Source organism: Hyperoodon ampullatus (assembly GCF_949752795.1).
Source record: "Hyperoodon ampullatus genome assembly, chromosome: 19".
Taxonomy (NCBI): Eukaryota; Metazoa; Chordata; class Mammalia; order Artiodactyla; family Ziphiidae; genus Hyperoodon; species Hyperoodon ampullatus.
This window is the reverse complement of record NC_136932.1, coordinates 17,880,798-17,903,084: the sequence shown is the minus strand read 5'-3', so window position 1 is coordinate 17,903,084 and position 22,287 is coordinate 17,880,798. Positions and strand designations below refer to the sequence as shown.

The 22,287-nt window shown below is 52.9% G+C and overlaps 1 protein-coding gene across 2 annotated transcripts in view; it reads left to right on the top strand.

Annotated features, from left to right (window-relative positions):
• The window catches only part of MGAT5B (alpha-1,6-mannosylglycoprotein 6-beta-N-acetylglucosaminyltransferase B), a gene marked incomplete at its 5' end in the record, with an annotated part of 67,517 nt that extends 45,330 nt beyond the window's left edge, over positions 1–22,187 (top strand). Inside the window, 10 exons of one of the 2 annotated variants that reach the window (XM_079724949.1) lie at positions 89–220; positions 1,605–1,738; positions 6,036–6,166; positions 6,554–6,638; positions 13,497–13,756; positions 15,003–15,149; positions 15,337–15,453; positions 20,561–20,635; positions 21,034–21,290; positions 21,820–22,187. In XM_079724949.1, coding sequence (XP_079581075.1) covers positions 89–220; positions 1,605–1,738; positions 6,036–6,166; positions 6,554–6,638; positions 13,497–13,756; positions 15,003–15,149; positions 15,337–15,453; positions 20,561–20,635; positions 21,034–21,290; positions 21,820–22,018 — 1,537 coding nt within the window. In that variant the 3' untranslated portion in view covers positions 22,019–22,187. The remainder of the gene's footprint in view (positions 1–88; positions 221–1,604; positions 1,739–6,035; positions 6,167–6,553; positions 6,639–13,496; positions 13,757–15,002; positions 15,150–15,336; positions 15,454–20,560; positions 20,636–21,033; positions 21,291–21,819) is intronic. The other variant, XM_079724950.1, reaches the window with a different exon arrangement.
• Positions 22,188–22,287: the final 100 nt, after the last annotated feature.

Below are 22,287 nucleotides of genomic sequence, written 5' to 3'. Positions count from 1 at the left end.
CCCCCAACGCAAGCCTGTTTGGGAAGAGGGGTTTTTGCTGTCTGTGGGTCCCTCTCGGGGCTCAGACTCTGAAGGGTTCTTCTCTCAGTAACTTAGGGGTGCCGCCAGGTCGGGGGAACTGCCCGCTCACCATGCCCCTGCCTTTCGACCTCATCTACACCGACTACCACGGCCTGCAGCAGATGAAGCAGCACATGGGACTCTCCTTCAAGAAGTACCGGTGAGAGGGCAGCGGGATGGTGGTGATGGCCCATGGCAGACCCCGGGGTCTAGCTGCCGGCTGGTCCCAGCTGGTGGGGGATTGCACTTTCCCAGGTTCTGCGGTGGAGAGAAGGCTCCCCCTCCCCCACTGCCTTCCTTCTCTGACAGCTCTGCCTCCTGACTAAGGCTGACTCAGATGACAATTAATAAACCACAGCCAGGCGATCCAGGCCCCTGTGCTGCTGGACAGGCTGGGGGGCAGGGTCAGAGCTGACCCAGATGGAGGGGGCAAAGGAATTGCAGGGAGTGGTGGAAGGGAACAAGGCAGGTAACGGGGCGTGACCCCTGTGCGTGGGGACCCAGCAGCCCCCTCCCGCCTCCCTCCTCCACCCCACCCCCTCCAGGGCAGGAGGAAGGCCAATGCCGTAGCTCTGTGTCTCTGCAGCCAGCCGGGTACGGGGTTTAATTTAGCACAGAGAGCCCTGCTATTTATTACATCTGCTCTAGTCTCATTGACTATCCCACACGATTTTATTAGGAAAAAAACATAGTGACAGGCAGCGTTATTGCTTTTATTATTAATGCATGTTCTCCATGCACTGGGGGCCTCTTCCTGCCATCCCCGCCTCTTCTGGGGGAGGAGTGCCGACCTCAGCAGTCCGGACCATTCTGGGTCACCGGCAAGGACTCTGGGTGAGGGAACTCCTTGTAGGGGCGTCTGAGTCTCAGCGGTTTTCTTCAGGTGCCCATCCCGGGGTGGCCCAGATGGAGGGAGAGGTTCTGGGCTTTGGCCCATTGACAGCAGCCTCAGTGGGCCAAAGGGTGGGACAGAGCCTCCACCGGCTGGGAGGCCCACCTGAAGGGGCCACACTTGCAGGAGACTTTGAGGCACGATGGGCACAATGGGCCCGTGGCAGTGGCTGGTCCCCCTGAGGCCCTGCTCTTCTGCGTCTCAGCCCAGATAACCCAGGCACATCCTGCAGGTGTCAGGCTCCTGGGCAGAGAGACTGTGGACTCCCTGCCCAGGAAAGTAGAAACCGTACAAGTGATCCCTGGGGCAGTGGGGAGGGATCCCATTCCAGGCTGGGCCTCCCCTTCTAGGCTCCCTTGGGGCAGCTGTAAAAACGAACAGTTTCTGAGTTAGTGGTCCCTGGTTCAGGTGTATCACTAAGACCCTGAGACAGTTATCCCCATTTCACCGATGGGGAAGCTGACCCAGAGAGGTTAAGGCACTTGGCCGTGGTCACACAGCCAGCTAGTGTCTGAGCCCAAGCCCTGACCACACATCACACTATCCTGACCAGCCACCTTCGGGTTACAGAGCCCACGGCTGGCACAATCCTAGCCCAGGGAGACACAGGGAGGTTGGTGACCCTGGTTCCTGATCCCGGGGGGGTGGACAGGTGCCGCATCCGGGTCATCGACACTTTCGGGACAGAACCTGCGTACAACCACGAGGAGTACGCCACGCTGCACGGCTACCGGACAAACTGGGGCTACTGGAACCTCAACCCTAAGCAGTTCATGACCATGTTCCGTGAGTGTCCGGCCGCTGGGAGGCGGTGGGGGCCTCTCCGAGGTGGCCCGGGAGGAGGCAGGTCCCGTTCCTTCCTCTCCTTCCTTTTGGGGCCTGTGCGGGGAGCGGAACACACCCCCTTGGCGTGTCTCCTTGGACGGGAAAGCCTCGTTCCCCTCTCTGCAGATGTGTGAGCCACAGAGGAAGCCTCTGGTGGTGTGTAGGGAGGGGGCAGCCTGGGTGCGGGGGGAAGCGTGGTGACCTTTCCAACACCCGGAGGATGCGGCCTTTGTCCCCCTGGAGCACACGTTGTTCGCTTGCTCTCAAAAGCGGCTCAGCACAGGGTTCCAGAACAAAGAGGGTTCCATGGCCTTTGAGAAAGAGAGACATTCCAACGTGGAGGGAGACTTAAGTGAGTGGCGAGGGGGCAGCATAAGGAGGCTTTCTAAGCAGAGGGAACAGACGTTGTGAAGATGGATATGGAAAGAACGGAAGGTTCTGGAAATGCAAATGCTCCGGGAGGCTCTAGCATTGGGGATAATGGGAAGTAAGGCTGGGTGGGGTGGGGTGGCTGGGGCCCCTGTGGGTGACGGGCTTCGGGCAAGGGATGCCATTCGAGCTGAGCTTTCGCGATTTAAAAAAATTTTTATTTATTTAATTTATTTATTTTTGGCTGCTTTGGGTTTTCGTTGCTGCGTGCGGGCTTTTCTCTAGTTGCGGTGAGCCGGGGCTTCTCTCGTGTGCGGGCTTCTCATTGCGGTGGCTTCTCTTGTTGCGGAGCACGGGCTCTAGGCACGTGGGCTCCAGCAGTTGTGGCTTGCGGGCTCTAGAGCGCAGGCTCAGTAGTTGTGGTGCATGGGCTTAGTTGCTCTGCGGCATGTGGGATCTTCCCGGACCAGGGCTCGAACCCCTATGCCCTGCATTGGCAGGTGGATTCTTAACCACTGGGCCACCAGGGAAGCCTGCTTTTGCGATTTTTAATGAGACTTTAAAATATATACACACTGACCTCCCTCTTAACATGCAGCGTGCTGAAAATAATTTAAACTTTTCATGACAGCTCAGGGTCAGTGCTCTGTCTTTCTGGTGTGGAGCCTGCCCTGTGGGGCCAGCAGAGGTGTGCGGAGCCACGTCCCCTGCTGAGTGGCCCCTTCTCTTGTCGCTGTTTGGTGTGGCGCCTTTTCTCCTACTTGGGAGACTGTCAGCTGTCACTTTTAATCGTCGTCAAGCTATCTGCATCCAGCAGCATCTTGGACGTCTAATTGGCGGCTCTTTGAAGGCTGTGGGTCAGAAAGCCGGATAAGCGCCCTCATTAGGATTGTGTCTAAATTAAGAGTGAGCTTGGTTCCAAGAAGGGTCCCGAGGAACTTGCTCGTAAGTAAAATAGCTGATCTCTGCTGAGCCTGTCAAATGAATGCCTCCCTTTTGGTTGCTTAGGGGCTGCTTTTGTATTACTCTTCAGGTTCTAGGCTGTATTAGAGGCAGACAAGATTTCTGAATAATACATGAGTAATGGCTTGATTGGATCCCAGAAGGTTGGGAAGGTGGGAAGTTTCCTTGGAGCCCAGATGAGGAAACTGAGGCCCAGAAAAGTGGAATGTGCTGTCTGAGGTCACATGGCTCTGTGGGGACCAGACTCCCTCCCCATAGCCCGTTGCAAGGTTGTATGAGGCTTCTCCAAGAGAAGAGTGACTGTCCTAACAGGTCATCTGGTGGCATTGTGCTCCCAGCAGAGTGATTGGAGTGAGATGGGTCCTGAGGAGATTTCTGGAGGGAAAGGAAGTGGGGGTGGGTAGTGGTGGTGATGCTGTAGGCTGTGGAAACAGCATATGTGATAGCAGAGCAGAAAAAATACAGTTGAGGATCTGGGAGCAGAGGGATGGGGTCTTTTAGCAAAGATTCCTGAGTTTACATCGGATATGGTAATTCGAGGTTCACTGTAGGTCCCTGAGCTAGGGAATATCATGGAGAAATTTTTTTTTTTTTTTGGTCACGCCGGGTGGCTTGCGGGATTTTAGTTCCCTGACCAGAGATTGAACTCAGGCCCTCAGCAGTGAAAGCACGGAGTCCTAACCACTGGACCTCCAGGGAATTCCCCCCCCCCCAATTTTTTGAGATATATTATTCTGGCAGACTGCAGATGGCCAAAGGGACAGTGGTAGAGGATGGGGAAGCAGGAGATGGGTTAAGAGCCCTCTGCGATAATCTACACTGAGAAAATGAGGACTTGCCCTGGGGTAAAACCCACTGGATCTAGAGTTCCAAAGCTGGCAAACTCCTACTCGTCCTCCAAAGCCCCATGTCAAATGTCTCTTCTTTTTACTGTCACTTTCACTGATCACCTTATCTATTCCAGGCAGAATGCTTTTATAACTCTTAAACCTAATTCTGTTAAAGCATATATTGAAATAGAGTTATTTGCTTATACATTTATTTCCACTGATAGATTATGTATGAATCACTCAAAAAGGAGCCACTGACTGATTTATCTTTATTTCCCTGGAGCCTATCAGAGGTCCTCAAAAAATGTTAATTGACTGAATCAATTAAAGAAAGGGAGAACAAAAAACAGACTTGCCTGTCTTAATGATATACCAAGTCCAGGAAGGAATTCATGAGCAGGCCTCTTTCCCCATCTATTGATAGCTGGTTGATTTCCCCAAAGAGCTAACTGGGAGGCTGGCTGCCTCTCCCTGCCTTGCCCTGCCCCCAGGTGCTCTTTGCTTAATGGTCCCTGTTATTTTAGTTGGTTGCAATACTTCGCTGTCTCACGCCCACTAGTTTAGCTAATTGTTCTAAACCTGTCCCTTCTGGTGGGGTTGGTGGAATGAGATTTTCTTCATCTCTGAGAATAGGGAGGAAATGGCGAATGGGAGAGAGACCTGGGTGCAGCCCCAGCTAGAGCCAGAGGGTAGGGACAGAGGCCAGGGTGGGGCTGGGCAGGCAAACTGGGTCAGGGAGGGTCTGGTCTGCCCTCCTGGGGCCTCTCCCTGGCCTGGCAGAGCCTCCTGAGACAGGAGAGCTGCCTGAGCTCTGACCGTCACAGAAACAACTCCAGGCCTCCAGGGCCCCCCTTATGCCTCTGAAGCCCTAGAGGAGAGATCATTTTGTTCTGCAGCCCGTCCTTATAGTGGTCGGATTTTCAGACTCAAGAATCCGTGAGCTTTCTGGGGCATTTCGACAGAAAACCACTACCTCTTCTAAGGTGCACCAGATATTGAATATAAATTTTGTGGGTATTGAGAGGAATGGGTAGACATATTGTGTTAAATCTACACATTTGATTAAAGTATGCATCCCAATTTCAGAAATGCTAAAATGTGAAAAACCGTGCATCTGAAATGAAGAAATAGGTTATTTGGCATCAGGGCTGTTCTGGGAAATCAAGGGTGTATGGTTGTTACCAACCTACTCCCCGCAGCCTCTCCCACCTGGGAAGGTAGAGTAGGTTTAATTGGGTTCCATAAGCATTCTATTCAAGGTCCTCTAGGTGGAAGGGAGGGATCATGTGACTTGCAGATGGATGGCACTTGTGCCTACACCTCTACCCTGCCACGGCAGACAGAGCTAATCAGTGACATTCTGTAGCGTGGCCGAGGAATTGGAGCCCTAGCTGAAACGCATTCCTTGCCCCTGGTGTGCTCGGTTCTGGGAGGTGAGGCAGGGTGCGATCCACGCTTTGCCGGAGACCTAACCACAGTGGATGGGGCCACAGGGGAGGGCACGTGGACCCCAGAGAAGGCTTCTGGGAGGAGAGGAGGTGACGTGTGAGTGGGGCCCTGAAGCGGAATAGGATTTTCTCATCCTAGAAAAGGGTGGTGGGCGCTCCAGGCAGAGGAAAGGGCAGGGCAGAAGCTGGCAGGTGTGAAAGGGAAGATGTTCCGTGCATTTGTGAGCCAGCCGGCCGGGCGCTCCCGTGTGCCGGGGACACAGAGCGTTTGCTCTCACCGGGCTTAGATTCTGATGATAATACACAAACAAATCAATAGATACTATCGCATCTGGTCAGTGAGTGCTGGGACAAAAAATAAAGCAGGGAAAGGAGACAGAGTGGGATTGGGGTCAGGAAAGACCTCTCAGCAGGGCCTTGTGAGCAAAGGGCTGCGTGGAGAGAGGGCTGGGTAGGTGGTAGGAGATGCCGTGGAAGGGGGCCAGGGCACTGATGCTCTTCCGGCCCCAAACAGGACCCCTTACCTCCCAGCCCCCTTCCCCATCCTTGCCAAACAGGGAGCCCTCTGATGGGACGGGGCCGGGTAGACCCAGGGTGTGCCCTTGGCTGCCTGGTAACCCTCTTCCTGACCTCGTGGTCTGGCTGCAGCTCACACCCCGGACAACTCCTTCATGGGCTTCGTGACCCAGGAGCTCAACGAGACGGAGAAGCAGCTCATCAAAGGCGGCAAGGCCAGCAACATGGCTGTGGTGTACGGCAAGGAGGCGAGTATCTGGAAGGTGAGCCCCGCTGACCGCAAGCACCAGCCCTCGGCCCCCAGGGGCTCCCAGCCCCAGGATTCGGCTCCCATCCACCACCCCCAGCACTGGATGACGGTGGAAAACAGCCCCCACTAATGGGTCAGAAAAGAGGCCTCTAACTGCCTTTGGAAATACCAGCCCGGGGGCTCATGCCTCACCCCTTTCCCTGCTCCCATGCTTTGCAACAAATTCAACTGGCTTAACCTTCCACCTTCCCTCGGATGGATCAACAGACACTCTAACCCCGCGAAGGGGGTTTAGGCTAGACGTGGGGATTCTGTGGGATGGGAGGCAGTGGAGAAGCAGGAGAGGACTAGGAACTGGAACCCCATCTTCAGGGCAGGGTCCCGTGAGAAGCACTGCCAGCATGGGAGGGTACCCACTCACCCGGCCACTGACTTGTTCTCTCTCCTCTTTTCTCTCTGCCCCCCTGGCAACGAGGCAGCTCCAGGTATGCCACGTGTTCCCTTCGCCTCCTGCCCCCCTCTACTCTCTATAGGGTCTCCCCTGGGGGTGCTCCCGAGGCGGGCCTTCCGGGGTTTGTGGCTCCTATGGATGGACCAGACCAAGGTGGGAGGAGGGTGATGGGGACAGCGGGGTCTCAGGCTCTTCCCGGGGCCCTCTGAGGGGAGGCAGGCCCTGGAGGTCAGGGTCCAGCTCCGCGTGGTGCCAGGCAGCTCCTAGGATGGGCTATTGACCTAAGGCAGGCGGCATGAGGCTAAAGGTTAATAATAAAGACGCCGATCGTGGGGAACATTGAGCAGCCCCCGGACCCCGTGTCAAGCCTCTCACATGACCATCTTAGTTAATGATTCTCATGCTGTGTTGATTAGGATTAAGTCCAGCTGTCACAGAAAAGCCCTGAATAATAGTGATTGAGGCAAGATGGAAGTATGTCTTCTTTTCTGTTGACAAACTCTGGAGGTGTCAGTCCTGGCCTGACACCTGGGGCTCTTCTCCCCTGGTTGACCCGCCCTGTTTAGTTCCCACCCTGGTCTTGCCTCATCGTTTAAGATGACCACAAACAGTGCACAGTCATTACATCTGCCCTCCAGCTGGGAGGGGGTGGGAGAGGAGGAGGAGGAAGGAGAAGGGGCGGGGGAAGGGCAGGTTTAGGAACATCGCCTGACCGTTATGCGCATCTCTTCCCCATGTGGCCCTGTGTCTAGGTCTCGGTCCCATGGCCATGCCCGGTCTCAGGGGATGCTGGAAGTGGCTGTGCCCCCGGCAACCACGTGCCCAGCTCAGCCCTGGAGTTCTGTGACTGAGGAAGGGGGAGGAAAGCGATATTATGGGACATCTCATGGTCTGTGCCACAACAACCCTATGAGGTCATAGCCATGGCTAATATTGGTCCATCCAGAGCTTACTGTTGCCAGGTGCTCGCATATATTTTCTCACTTGACCATCAACTACGAGGTTAGAGTGACAAGCTAGTTAAGTGGTGGGGCTGGGATTTGAACCCACATCTAACTCTTAAGAGCCAGAACACTTAACTCCGACTCTATGTAGCCTCCCTGGTTATGACGCCTTGGATAGAGGCAGAGAGAAGCTCTGGATTAGGCTGGACTACGGGTCCAAGCCCTGGCTGAGACATCAGTGCCCACTGCCAGGTGTGGGGAGAGGGGCGAGGACTCATCCTCATTTGATGCCAGACAAGCTGGCTGCCAGGATGCCCGGGGTGCTGGGCAAGGGAGCGAGCACAGACGGTGTCTGCTTGTACCAGAAAATACTGTTAAGAAACTGCCCCAAGAGAATGAGAGGTTATGAGGCCTGGGAAGAGAACAGTTTTCTCTGTAGCTCAGGAGCTTCTGGGATAGCCAGGAGCAACGCTGTGCAGCAAGAGACCTCAAAGCAGCTGCTTCCAAAAAAAGACATCTTTGCTCTGGTCTTTGTGACCCAAGGAAGGCAGAGGTGGCTGGCTGAAGAAAGGAGTGACAGCAGCATCCTGGGACAAATGCCATCTAGAGTTCAGGGGACCAAGTGGCGAGAAGTGGAGGAGGGAGGAGGGTATGAGGTCGTGACATCCTTAGGGGAGCGGCAGCCGGGGTCAGGAAGAGGGTTTTGGTGAATGTTGTGCCGAGGAGGCTTGTCTTATCCTGGGTCCCCAGAGCTGGAGGCTAAGGCTTAGATGCTGCTGTTTTAGGAGGGCCTGTCCCAGGGAGAAGGACTGAGGGATGGGAGAGAGGCTGCTCGGCCGGACGCAGGGCAAACCCAGCCTTGCTGTTGGAGGAAACATTCCAGGCCTCAGAAGTGCTTCTGGGGGAGCTAAGGTGGACTTTTCAAACTGCAACTTGGCTCTGGTTGTTTTTTTTTTTTTTTTTCTCCTCAGGTTTACTGAGGTATAATTGACAAAGAGAAATTGTATGTATTGAAGGTGTACAACATGATGGCTTGATAAACATTTATATTGTGAAACGAGTTCCACAATCAAGCTAATTTACACATCCACCACCTCAGTTATCATGTGTGTGTGGTGAGAACATTTAAGATTGACTCTCTTAGCAAATTTCAAGTATACAATATAGGTTTATTAACTATAATCACCATGCTGGACATTAAATCCCTGAATTGATTTATCTTAAAACTGAAAGTTTGTCCCCTTTGATCCATATGTCCCCATCCCCCCCCCACCTAGCCCTTGACACACACCATTCTACTGTTTCTATGAGTTTGACTCTTTTCAATTTGGCATATTAGTGAGATCATGCAGTATTTGTCTTTTTTTTAAACTCAGAGAGCCTTGATTAGCCTTTTAAATGAAGCAGAATAACTTAGAAACAATAGAGTAAAAGGATATCAGAGGACTTTATATGTATTAAGAGTAATTATTGTTTTGTAAAACTTTAAGTTTTCATACATAAATACACACACGTGTATGATTAGGTGAAAAAAAGTTACTCAACTGTGCATGTAACATGAACCCATTTGTGCATGTATGTGTGTTTTAAAGAAAATGTACATCTGCTTATAATGCATAAAAGATCTGAGGAAGGCACACAAGAAACTGTTAATCATAGCTGCTCTGGTAATGGGATCAGGAAGTTGAATGGGGGCTTTGGAGACATTTTCTAAACACTTTATGTCCTTGATTTGATTTTTTTCTAGGGCCATAATTCAGTTTTATAATAAGTAGTCCTTTTAAAATTTTGGTGTGATTACTGATATTATTTGGCTTTGAATCTACCATTTTATTAGTTGGTTTCTTTTTTTTTTTTTTACCTGTTCTATGTTCCTTTTCCGCTCATTTCTTATCTTTTTACATTGATATATTTTTAAAAATCCACCTTCCTTTAGCTAATTGTACTCTCATATTCTTTTGGTTCCGATCTTCTTAATATTTTTATACTCTTTAGGCTACCCTAAAGGTTATAACACGCACCTTTGACTTATCAAAGTCTAAGCCAATACTTTTACGTTTCATTGGGTTATAAAAGAACTTTAAAATGTTTTATTTCTATCCGGCCCCATCTTATATGTTTTATGGTATTTTAATACTCTCCAAATATTTTATACCCCACGATATATTATTATTATTATTGTTGTTGTTGCTACTGTTGTTTTGCAAAGTCAATATTCATTTACATTTACCCACATTTACCCTTTGTATTGTTCTCTGTTCCTTCTTACATCTCTGAGATTCCATTTGGAATCATTGTCTGTCTCCAGAAGAAACCAACTTAGTCTGGGACTGCTGTTTTTGGTTTTCTAAAAATGTCTCAGAGGATATGTTCACTATGTACAAATTCTAGCTTGTCCTCTGCCTTCTGTCATTTCTGCTGAGAAGTCAGTGTAGGTCTGATTGTTCCTTTAAAGGTCATTTCTTTTTTGTGTTTTCCTTTGCCTGCTTTTAAGGCTTCCGTTTGGTTTTCAGAAGTTTTACTGTGATAAGCCTCAGTGTGGTTTTTTGCTTGTTTGTTTGTTTTGTTTTGTTTTGTTTTTATCCTACATGGAGTTTGTAGATCTCTTTGGAGTTTGTAGATCTCTTTGGATCTGTGGTTTGATCTTTCACTAATTTTAGAAAATTCTCAGCTACTCTCTCTTTAAATGTTGCCTCTGCCCCAATCTCTCTCCTGTACTTCTGGGACTCCATTTACACAGACATTAAATCTTCATTATATCCCCTTGTCTCCAACACTCTTTTCTGCAGTTTCCATCCTTTAGTTTCTCTATGCTTCATTCTGGATGTTTTCTTTTGTTCTTTCAGTAAGTGAAGTTTCTCTTCAGCTGTGTTTAATCTGCTGTTAAATCCATCCATTTAGTCTTTAGTTTCTGCCACTGTGGGGTTTTTTTTCCATTTGGTTTCAAATTTTATCTTCTATTTCCTAGACTATATTCAGCATATTTATCTTAAAGTCTGTGCCTGGTAACTCCAGCATATAGATCTCCTATGAATCTGTTTTTATTGTCGTGTCTCTTGGGTGTTGGTCATATAGTCTTGTCTCTTTATGTACGTGATTTTTTTAAAAATCAAGGTATTTAAATTTTTTAATGTAAACATCTATTTTAATAGCTTTATTGGGGAAAATTGACATGCAATACACTAAACTTGTTTAAAGTGTATAATTTTATGGCTGAGAGAGAATAGATCCACCACCCCTGAAATTTCCTTCTCCCCTTTGGCATCTCTTCCTCCCATCTCTCCTCTCCTCCTCATCTCCAGGCAACCAGTGATCTGCTTTCTGTCACTATGGATTAGTTTTCATTTTCTATTGATATAATTTTATATAAATGGAATCATATGGTATATACTCATTTTTGTCTGGATTTTCTCACTGAGTATAATTATTTTGAGATTCCTTCATCCTGTTGCATGTAACGATAGTTCATTCCTTTTAATTGCTGAGTAGTATTCCATTGCATGGATGGACTACACTTTATTTATCCATTCACCTGTTAGTGGACATTTGGGTTGTTTCCAGTATTTGGCTATTACAAATAAAGCTGTTATGAACATTCACGTACAAATCTTTGTATACACATAGGCTCTCATTCCTGTGGGTAAATACCTAGGAGTGGAATGGCTGGGTCATATTGTAGAACTATGTTTAACGTTTTAAGAAAAGTGGTTTTGCCATTTTACAATCCTGCCAGCAATGTATGAGAGTTCCACTTCCTTTACAAATTCATCAATACTTTGCATGGTCAGTCTTTCTAATTTTAGCCATTTAACAGGTGTACGGTATTATCTTATTGTGGGTTTAATTTGTAATTCTCTAATGACTAAGGATGTTGAAGATGTTTTTGTGTGCTTATTTGTCTTCCGTTTATCTTTTTTGGTGAAATACCTTCAAAAATGTTACCCATTTAAAAGATTGGGTTGTTTATTGTCTTATTATTGAGTGGTTAGAGTTCTTTACATTTTCTGGATATAGGTTCTTTAACAAATAGATGCTTTGCAAAAATTTTCTCTCAGGCTGTGGCTTGTCTTTCTCTTAACAGCATCTTTCAAAGAGCAAAAAGTTTTTAATTTTAATGAAGTCCAGTGTTTTCTTTCATGGATTGTGCTTTTGGTGTATCCAAGAAATCTTTGTCTAACCCCAGGTCACAAAGATTTTTCTCCTATGGGTTTTATAGTTTTAGGTTCACATTTAAGTCTGTGATCCATTTTGTATTAACTTTTATATATGATATGAAGTATGGGTTGAAGTCCTTTTTTCCCTTCCCTCTCCTTTTTTTTTTTTTTTTTGCATATAGAGTGATCCATGACTGTTTGTTGAAAAGATTATCCTTCCTCTGCTGAAATGTCTTTGCATCTTTGTCAGGATTCAGTTGACCCTACATGTGTAGGTCTATTTCTGGACTCTCTGTTCTGTTCTGTTGATCTCTCTCGATGCCAATATCACACTGTCTTGATTACTGTAACTCTACAATAAGCCTTGAAATCAGGTAATATAAGTCTGCCCAATTTCTTCTTCTTTTTCAAAGTTATTTTGTCTCTTCTAGGTCCTTGCATTTCCAAATGAGTTTTAGAATTAGCTTGTCAATTCCTATTTTAAAAAGCCTGCTGGGATTTTGATTGGGACTTCACTGGTTCCTTTTTCTTTTCTTTTCTTTTTTATTCTTTTTGAGAAAAACTACCTCTAGGTAGTTCTGGAAAGTGAATATGAAAAACTGTAGAAATAATTTGAGGTCAAGGGTGATGCTCTCTTCTTCCAGAGAGGATTTACTTTTATTCTTGGATCACAGCTGGGGCCCTAGCAATCCCAGATCACCTCAACCAATGATAGTGATTGAGACAATTTTAAAAGGATTCAGCCCCTGCCAGAGCTGCTCTAGTTCTGGTCCCCCCTTTCTTCCAGGCTGTAACTCCTCAGAGTTCCAACCCAAAGTGTGGATTTCCATCAGGGCTCCCCATCTTTGGCAGGCCCAGAACTCTGACTTTTCTCTCTCAGGTCTGCTTAGCTGCCTAGATGCTGCCCCTGGAATCAGCAGGTGCCCCCAGGAGGGAAACCAACCCCAACACTGGCCTCAGCAATCTCTTTTCCTCCTTCTCCCAGGTCTTGGCCTTGTAATTCTTCATTCTTTGTTAGATTTTTCAGGGCCTTCATAGATGTTTTTTACATTTTCCCATTTTTCCTGGTCATTCTCAGAGGCAGGGCTGATCTGCATTACCCAAAGTGGAAAGCCTCCTTGTGAAAAATGTATACAGTTTGAGTTTCAAAATGTGAATTGTTAACAATTATTCTGATGTCCATTGATAATATTCTTCAAGAGCTGTGGTTTATAAAGTGAACCTGGGCTGGAGCTCATGGCGGTCTGATCTCATGCTGGCCGGCGGGACCTGGGGAACCATGAGTTCTTTTCCTCTGACGCATTGGCCTGTTGGGAACTAATCCTCCCTGAAGAGAGCCCCACGCCCCACCCTTCTCCGTGATCTCGAAGCTACTTTCCCCTCCCTCTCTTCTGCAAGCCTCAGAAAAGCTCTAAAAAAATAGAACCCAGCAGCCGATCCCATGCTTATTCCTGTCAAGGTCCTACACAGACCGCAGCTCCCAGCTCAGGGCCCTGGCCGTAGGGTCAGATGGGTGCCCGGACGCTGAGGTGTTATGTATTCACCTATGCTCCATGCCTCCTCAGAGGTCCTTGGAGGTCATCAGGGATTCAGGGGAGGCCAAGTAGCTCCAGCTGGATACAATTAAATGTTGGTCTCTGTAGGAGACCTTGGGAAAGAAAACAGGTCCATGGCTAAAAATAGTCTGGAGGCCTCTGGTCTAATCCAACCTCTGTAAGTCATAGATAAAGAAATTGAGGACCAGAGCAGGCAGGGGCCTCCTCAGGGTCACACAGCTGGTTAGGGGCCAAACAGACTGGCCCCATGTTTTCCGACTTCCTGACCATGGGTGTCTCTTCAGCTGGCTCTGCCGTCTGAGGTTGGAGCAAGGCTCCCATCCCCTCCTCCTCCTCTTCCAGGGGAAGGAGAAGTTCCTGAGCATCCTGAACAAGTACATGGAGATCCACGGCACCGTGTATTACGAGAGCCAGCGGCCCCCCGAAGTCCCGGCCTTCGTGAAGAACCACGGCCTCTTGCCGCAGCCCGAGTTCCAGCAGCTGCTGCGCAAGGCCAAGGTGAGCCCCACCCCGTCCTCCATCCTCACCCCAGCCCAGCCATAGATGTCCAGGAGGTGCCCATATGTGCCTGCCACGCCTGCCACCATCACTTGTGGCCCCCTCTACGTGTGGACGTGCCCAGCACACTCTGCTGCCCTGAGCCTCGTGTCTGGGCCTCTTAGGGGCTGGTCAGAGCTGGGGGCAGAGATGGGGATGGCCATCAGGCAGGGGAGGCCCCACAGTGAAAGGGACCTGAGTGGGGCTCAGTGATGGTGAAGAGGAGTTGGGCTGCCCACCTGCCCCCCCCGCCCCAACACCAGTCCAGCCCAGCTGACTCCTGGACCTGGCTTTCAGAGCCACTGAGAGGGTGGAAGGGCAGGCTGGGAGCAAAGGGACGGGGAGCAGCCTGGCTGGAGTTCCATCGGGCCACTAGTTCTGACGAACTGCTTCTGGAATTCCCTGAGCTGTGTCCCTGGAGCGTGATCCTCCTGTTGGGCCCTGAAGTGCCAGCTGCCAGGTCCTCTCCTGTTCTCACCATAACTTATTTCTTCAGGGCTCTTGGATATGTTTATGTGTGTGTGTGTATGTCGGGGTGGAGAGAGGGATCTTTGTGCAGTGAGCAACCTGAACAACTCTACATGGCAATCCCAGATTCAGAATCACTTACTTTATTTTTATTTTTATTTTTGTGGTACGCGGGCCCCTCACTGTTGTGGCCTCTCCCATTGCGGAGCACAGGCTCCGGACGCGCAGGCTCAGCGGCCATGGCTCACGGGCCCAGCCACTCCGCGGCATGTGGGATCCTCCCTGACCGGGGCACGAACCCGTGTCCCCTGCATCAGCAGGCGGGCTCCCAACCACTGCGCCACCAGGGAAGCCCCAGAATCACTTATTGATCACCTTTCAGGGGCCAACCCTATGAGCACTCCTAGTACAAGTCAGGTACTGAATGAATGTTTTTTGGGTGAATGAGTAAAGGTCCTTTGAGGTCAGCTGTAGGAGTGGCCTGAAGCCTTCTAAGCTTGGGAACCCTTGTTCTTTTCCCCTCCAGAGTCATAGCCTTTAGAGCAGGAGGAGACCATTGATAGGACCTAAGTAGACGTCCTGATTTCACAGTGGCTGAGGCGCACAGCTGCTCTGGGCTCTCTGCTGCCCCAGCTGCCTCCTGTGAATGTCCCAACCCCAGCCTCGCTCCCAGCTTCCTGGGGCTCCTCGGCTGTGATACCCAACCTTCCCTGACCATCGTGCCACCTCGGTTCTGCAGCTCTTCATAGGGTTTGGCTTCCCCTACGAGGGCCCTGCCCCGCTGGAGGCCATCGCCAACGGCTGTGTCTTCCTGCAGTCCCGCTTCAGCCCGCCCCACAGCTCGCTCAACCATGAGTTCTTCCGGGGCAAACCCACCTCCAGAGAGGTGAGTGGGAAGGGCCTGGTCCCACATCGGGAGGGTCCGAGATGGGACCCCTGCAGTTCCTGGAAGGGGGAGACTGAGACATGGGGTGAAGGGAGAGATGGGACAGATGGGTGGGGGGCTCCTGCTCTTCATGCAGCCCAGCCTGGCAGGCAGAGGAAGAAGCCGCCCGCCTCTGTGCCCTGGCTAGGTGTTCTCCCAGCATCCCTACGCAGAGAACTTCATTGGCAAGCCCCACGTGTGGACCGTCAACTACAACGACTCAGAGGAGCTTGAAGCAGCCATCAAGGCCATCGTGAGAACCCAGGTGAGGCTCGGATCCAGTCAGGACCACCAATATCCTAAACTTTGGGTCTTTGCTATAATTAGAAAAAGATGCTCCTCTTGGTGAATTCAGACTTTGCAGGCCTGGGTTGGCAACTTGGATGCGTGTGTGTTTGTTGAGCGAGTGGGGGGAAAACCTGCCTCTGTGCTGTGAGCAACCTGCACAGCCTTACGGGGTGGCCCTGGATCCAGAATCATTTATCGCGTGTCTCTGGGAGCCAGGTCCTGTGAGCTCCTAGCACAGGTTAAGTGCTGAGTAAATGTTTTCAGGATGAATGCGTGAAGGTTCTTTGAACTCTTTGAACCTTTGAAGGTTCTTTGTCTCTGTGGTCTTTTAGCAGCACATCTCAGACTATAATGTGCATACAGATCACCTGGGGATCTTGTTAAAGCGCAGGTTTAGAGTCAGCAAGTTGGGTGGGGCTGAAGCCCTGCATTTCAGACCAGGTCTGTGTGGTGCCACCTTTGCATAGCAAGTGGGTAGAGCGTTCTTGTTCTGCGTTTCCTCCAGCAAGTAAGTGTTGGTGGGTGTGGGCGGAGGGCAACGAGGGGCTTGTGCAGCTCCTCTCCCCGATGGGCACCTCTGTGGCTTCGGATGGCTCCCTGTGCGTGTGCGCTCTCGCGGTCCCTTCATTTTGAGAAGCGGGCAGACTGTGTGAGCACATGGGGCAGGGGCGGCCCTGCTCTCCGTGATCCCTCTGGACCCATTTCTTGCTGTAGCTCGGACACCAGGCTGAGCAAAAAACCCCACTCCTGTCAGGTCCCCTTCTCTGCCCGTCACCAAGGTCACTGAGCATGCCCTCCCTGGTTGGGGGCTGAGGGTGGTTGGGCTGCTCTGGGCGGACTTGTGGCAGAATCAGAGAGCATTAGGCTGCTGGGGCAGGGGCCGCCACAAGGGAGAGCCCTGCCCAGGAGGACACACAAGCTGTCTGGGGAGCTGGGGACACTGCCGGGCTTGGGGCAGAGGCCAGCGCGCATCGATGCCCCATACGGTCTTAAGGGCTTAGCTTTGGGTCCAGAGCCCTGCCTGGTTGTCCTGACCGTGAGGCAGGGCTGCATATTTTTTAAATTTTTTTTTGGCCGTGCCATGCAACTTGCAGGATCTTAGTTTCCTGATCAGGGATTGAATCCAGGCCCCGGCAGTGAAAGTGCCAAGTCCTAACCACTGGACTGCCAGTTTTTTCTTTTTTAATTTTATTTATTTATTAGGTTGCACCAGGTCTTAGTTGCGGCAGACGGGGTCCTTAGTTGCGGCTCGCCGACTCCTTAGTTGTGGCATGCGAACTCTTAGTTGCGGCATGTGGGATCTAGTTCCCTGACCAGGGACTGAGCCCGGGCCCCCTGCACTGGGAGCTCAGAGTCTTAACCACTGTGCCACCAGGGAAGTCCCTGTATTTTTTTTTCTTTTTAACACCCTCCTGCATCCCATGGATCAGTCCCTTCCATTCGGCACTCCCAGCCTTAGCCCACCCCCTCAGCAAGTGACCCCAGAAAATCCCTGCCCACCCTGCCCACTCCCTTCCTCTACCCACCCCACTCTTGTCCTTCCCTCCTGTCTGGGTGTGAGTATTTCTCTAGTGAAAGTACCAAGGAAACTGCTGTGTCACAGCCTAGGTGCATCTCTGGTTGTGGCAGATGTGGCCAGGTTGACCCGCGAAGTGGCTGAACCCCTGGACCTCCACCAGTGGTGCAGGGAGAGCCCCCCGCCCCCTCTTAAGCATCCGCTTAAACAAATCCTCCTCTGCTGGAAGTTCCTCCAGGTCCCGGGCTGAGATTGGGTTCTTCCCGGAGCTGACCCCAGGCAGGGATTTGAGCACAAGTAGTTTATTTGGGGGGTGATCCCAGGAAGGAAGGTCCTGGAGTGCCAGTGAGTCAGGGTGTGTTATCAAGAAGGTTACCCCTGCCTTCAGGCACCTGATGCTCAATGCGGGCGGGGACCTACGAGAGGTGGGGTACTCGCATCCCGGATTATCCTGAGAAATGAGGAAACCGGGGTGTTTTTCCCACAACTCCATCCACCGCTGGCTGAGGCTGAACCGGGAGGGGCAGGTATCAGCTCTCAACATTGGGCTGAGCAAGCTAGAGAAAGCCGCCCACCCCCGACAGACGGTATGGGGGAGGGCGCTGTGGGAAGCTGCCCTGCAGGGGACCCCCATCCCACACTCTGTTCCTGCTCCCTCTCTGCACCCGTTGCAAAAGCAACCCTCAGGGGCTTCCACCCCAGGGGGGCAGGGGCGGGATGGGAAGGGGACCAGGAAGGCTTTTGTCCACCCCCAGTCCTCAGGTCTGGCTCCACCTTCAAGATCCCTTGTGACTGAGTGAGCAAGATCCCAGCCCTGTGGAGAGCCATGTTCCCAGCCGCAGACCTAAACAGGGGTGTATGTTGGGGGTCGTCTGTGCGTGTGAGCATTCTCATCTATTCATGCGTTATTTCTGGCTGGACACACGAGAAATTGATAACAGGGCCTGTCCTGGGGAAGGGGCTGGGCGTCTGGGGTCAGAGGAGAACTTGCTTTGCCTTGTTTTCTCTTGATTTTTTAAAACATGAACATCTGTTTAATTGTTAGTTAATTAAAAATCAATAACAAAAGGGTCCAGGAACCAAGGTACTGCAAATTCGTCAGGCTGACTTGCAGCTGGACCCCAAACCAGCCCGTGGCCCCCCTGCCTTTAGCCATCCCACCCCCACCCTGACTCTTGGGCAGTTAGCCCTTTACCCAAGAATTGCCTGGGCGGGGAGGGGTGGTGGTGGTGGTGTTTAAAATGCAGATTCTTGGGCCCATCCCCAGCTTCTGATTTAAAAGGACCGGTGCGGCCTTGGCGTTTGCGTTTCAAACAAGCACCATGGGTAACTCTGATCATCCTGTTTTAGAAAACTGCCTTAGAGACAGCTGGCAGGAGCTGAGAGAGCGAGTGAGGGCCCGCATCAGGGGGCGCAGCTTCTGCACGTCGTGGGGCCTTTTGCGGGCTGAGGGAGGAGGGGTGAGAGAGACCTGAGGCAGCAGCCCAACTGTGCCCCACCCAGCAAGCAGCCAGGAGGCTCCAGGTGGGGGTGGGCTTGCCCTCCGTCTAGGGTGAGGCCATTCGAGGTGAGGGGAAGGAGGTAGGGGGGGTGCCAGCACCTGCTCCCGCCCCCTTCCCCCCTCATCATCACAGGCCAGCAATCCCAGCAGGACCAGCACCTGCCATTCTGTCCAGACGGATCACCCTGCACACCTGTAATTAGACCTAATGGGGGTAATTTCCAGGCAGGCTGGCTCCTCCGGTGGGAGATTCACAGCAGGTGGGACGTGGCTGCTGCGAATGGTCCCCTCCCTCGCACGGGTGGAGTGGGGCTTCGAACCACGCGGGGGATAACTCGGTGGCTGCCGCCAGGAGCAGGCAGGGTGATATTTGGAGGGGAAATCTCTTCTCTGGGGGATTTATTTATAAACAGGACTTGAAGTCTTGGACCCGAGGCGACTGGGGATCCCCTGGGGCAGCAGCTGGTGGCCAAGGCCTCAGTGGCCATCAGCTGGGGTTGGGCTTGGCTGTGTGGAGCTCAGGGCTGGAAAGGCTGTGCTGGTTGATGGGCTGTGACGTGGTGGCTGCATGTGGCCCTGGGGATCCTCTGGGATCCCGGAACTGCCCCAGGATTAAGGACACCGGCTCACAGTGCAGGCAAAGTCAGAACCGGGGCAAGGTCAGATGGGTGGGGCCTTGTCCCGAGAATCAGTCCTGGTGGCAGCTGCTGCTTCCCTGAGACCCTCCTCAGCTTGAAGTCGGGGATGTCCCCTGGGCCAGAGGGCCCAGGATGGGCCTCCAGCCCTTCGAGGTGGGGTCCACAGGAGGCAGGACCCAGCGCAGCCTGATTGGGTTCTGACACACCCATCTCTGATGAGGAGAAAGGACTTGGGCAGACCAGCAAGATTTCACTACCTGGCCTGAAACTGCCTGATTGCTGGAGCTGCTGGCAGGGAAACGGCATTAACAGGAGGCGGCTGGGCTGGGTATGGTGCCAACACACATGTTGGGGAGCGGGGGGTGGGGCCAAAGGCTAAAACAGACCTTCCTCTGAGTCTGACATGGACCGTCTCCCAGGTCACCGCGATCTCGCCTCCCGCCCGCCTGGCCGAGTTTCCTCCAAGGAGGCTGTGTGCTGGGCCACCGAGGGTTGCTGTAAACAGGGAGGGGGTGGCCAGGTAAGAAGAGTGGAGAGGAGGTGTGGGTACCCGCGCTGGGGAGGCGGCCTCCTCATCGCCTCTTCCGTTCCCCTTGCTCCTTGTGCCCCAGCTACCAAATCCATCTGGTCCCGTCGGCCCCAGCATGCGTTGTTCTATAACTCTGATATTTAGACTGACGGTATGTGGCCTCCCTTTGGGGGCACCTAGTTCATGTAGCTCCCGGGTGCCTGGTCTGGGCAGGAAGCTTTACAAATGTCATCTCATTCCGTCAGGCTGGGAGATGCCCTGTGTTGCTTTGCGTGAAACTTCCACATCTTGGGCAGAGCACAGGCAGAGCTGGGGATGCTTTTTCATTCCATGACTAGTTCCTCAGTGACTGCTGTGTACCAGGCATTGTGCCAGGCACCAGGGATTCAATGGTGAACTAGTCGTGGTCCCACAGCCCATGGGGCTTATGACCTGAGGGAGACAAGGGATAAATCAGAAATGATGACACAGGCACTAATTCTCTACTGGGGAAGTCTGGGGTGTGTGCAAAGGAAAGTGGTCCTTTAACAGGAGCGGGGGTGGAGCTCTGGGTCTGCTTCCTGGAGGAGGTGACGTCTAAGAGGGGAGGGTGCATCCGGTGGTTGGCTGGGGAAAAGCAGGCATCACAGCCGAGGAGGGGATGGAATGCTGAGCTTTACGGAAAGAGGAGAAGCGCTCAGTGGAACTGGGAGGGGGCCAGGGAGGGATGAGCTGTCGTGAGCCCCGCTGAGGGCCACTGAAGGGTGTGCTGGGGAGCGGGGCATCTGCGTGGATAGGGTGGTCGGCTCTCTGGGTGCAGGCCGTGAGAGCCCCCAGATCTCTGCTCCCAGGGCCGAGCAGCCAGGTCTGGGGAGGCCCAGGGCTTCTCCTGCGCCACGTGTCTGCCTGTCTCTCGCACAGGTGGACCCCTACCTGCCCTACGAGTACACGTGTGAGGGGATGCTGGAGCGGGTCCATGCCTACATCCAGCACCAGGTAGGTGGGTCCCCCGCTCTCTGTCTCCAGGGGCCGAGCTGGCTCCAGTGTCTGAGGACCCACCTCTGCCCAGGGTGCAGCGTGCTTTAACCTTCAGGTCCTCCTCCAGTCTGTTTCCTTCCCCACGGGGTTGCAGATGGGTGGGGCCAAGCAGTACTGCTGAGAGACCAGGCCTGGGGTGCCCCTGCCCTGGGCCCCCGGCTCGAGTCCCAACCCCCATATCACAGCACAGAAATGCAAAGACTCATTTTTCATTTTTATTACACAGTTGTTTAGAAGTTTAGTGAGTGAGTTGGGGAGTAGTGAAGACCCTCCCCCTGCAACCCCTACCCACAGGATGAGTTGTGAGTGAGGTATTCCATTTTCCCTCTTGCTTGACACTGCTTTCCTCTGGGCAGGACTTCTGTGTGGCCCCAGGCCCTGCCCCCCCAGGGGCCCGAGCCCCGGAGAGCCCCTTCATCCTGGCCCCCAACGCCACTCACCTCAAGTGGGCCCGCAACGCCAGCTTGGCCCCTGGGGCCTGGCCCCCAGCGCACTCCCTCCGGGCCTGGCTGGCCGCTGCTGGGAGGGCCTGCACGGACGCCTGCCTGGACCACGGGCTGATCTGCGAGCCCTCCTTCTTCCCGTTCCTCAACAGCCAGGACGCCTTCCAGACGTGAGTGAGCCCCGGCCCGACCCGGCCCAGCTGACCTCACCTGTAGCTCCTTTGCTCCCGTGGCTGCCTTGCTCCCGGCCCTGCCAGCAGTGGGGGCATGCAGTGCTTTCCAGTGAGTCAGGAAGGATCCAGAAGGGACCTTCCGGGCAGGTATCCACAGCACAGCTGCCCACTCTTGGCAAAGCCTCTGCCCCAAACCACTAGGGGCAGCTCCCTGCCCAGTCCCTGACCTCCTCATCCCTCCCTCAGCCCCTGCCTAGCCTGTCTGGGCATCTTCTAGGTCCAGGCCACAGAGACTGCCCCAGGTTCCTCCTGATGGGTGAGCCTGGGGCCCCCGCCCTCCTGCCCACTCTCCTCTCTCACAGCAGGGGCGCGGAGGAGCTGCAGCCCAGCGCTTGTTCTGGCGCCTCCTAGAGACATCTCCCTGGGTCTGGAATGGGATGGGCTAGGGAGAGGGAGTGGGCAGTGCCAGGCTCGGGCAGCCCCCGCCCCGTCCGCTCAGTGACCACCTCCGTTGGTGCCCACCCAGGCTGCAGGTGCCCTGTGATGGCACCGAGTCGGAGATGAACCACCTGTACCCGGCCTTTGCCCAGCCGGGCCAGGAGTGCTTCCTGCAGAAGGAGCCTCTGCTCTTCAGCTGTGCCGGCTCCAGCACCAAGTACCGCCGGCTCTGCCCCTGCCGAGACTTCCGCAAGGGCCAGGTGGCCTTGTGCCAGGACTGTCTGTGAGGGCGCCCACCCGGCTGGCCCTCGCCGCCGCAGGAGAAAGCACCAGCAGATTCTGAGCTCCAGCGACCCGCCCTACCACCCCCCCACACCCGCCCCAAAGCCCCCAGGCTGGAGCCTCCTTTCTTGGCCAGGATGTGGGCCAAGCCAATAGGTGCGCGGGTCTGGGGAGGGAGGCAAGTCTGCCGAGTGCCTCGTGCCCACCCTAGGCAGACTCCTTGTTCTCACCCCGAGGGCTCGTGGCAGCGTTGTGGCCAAGCAGCTGGGGGTTG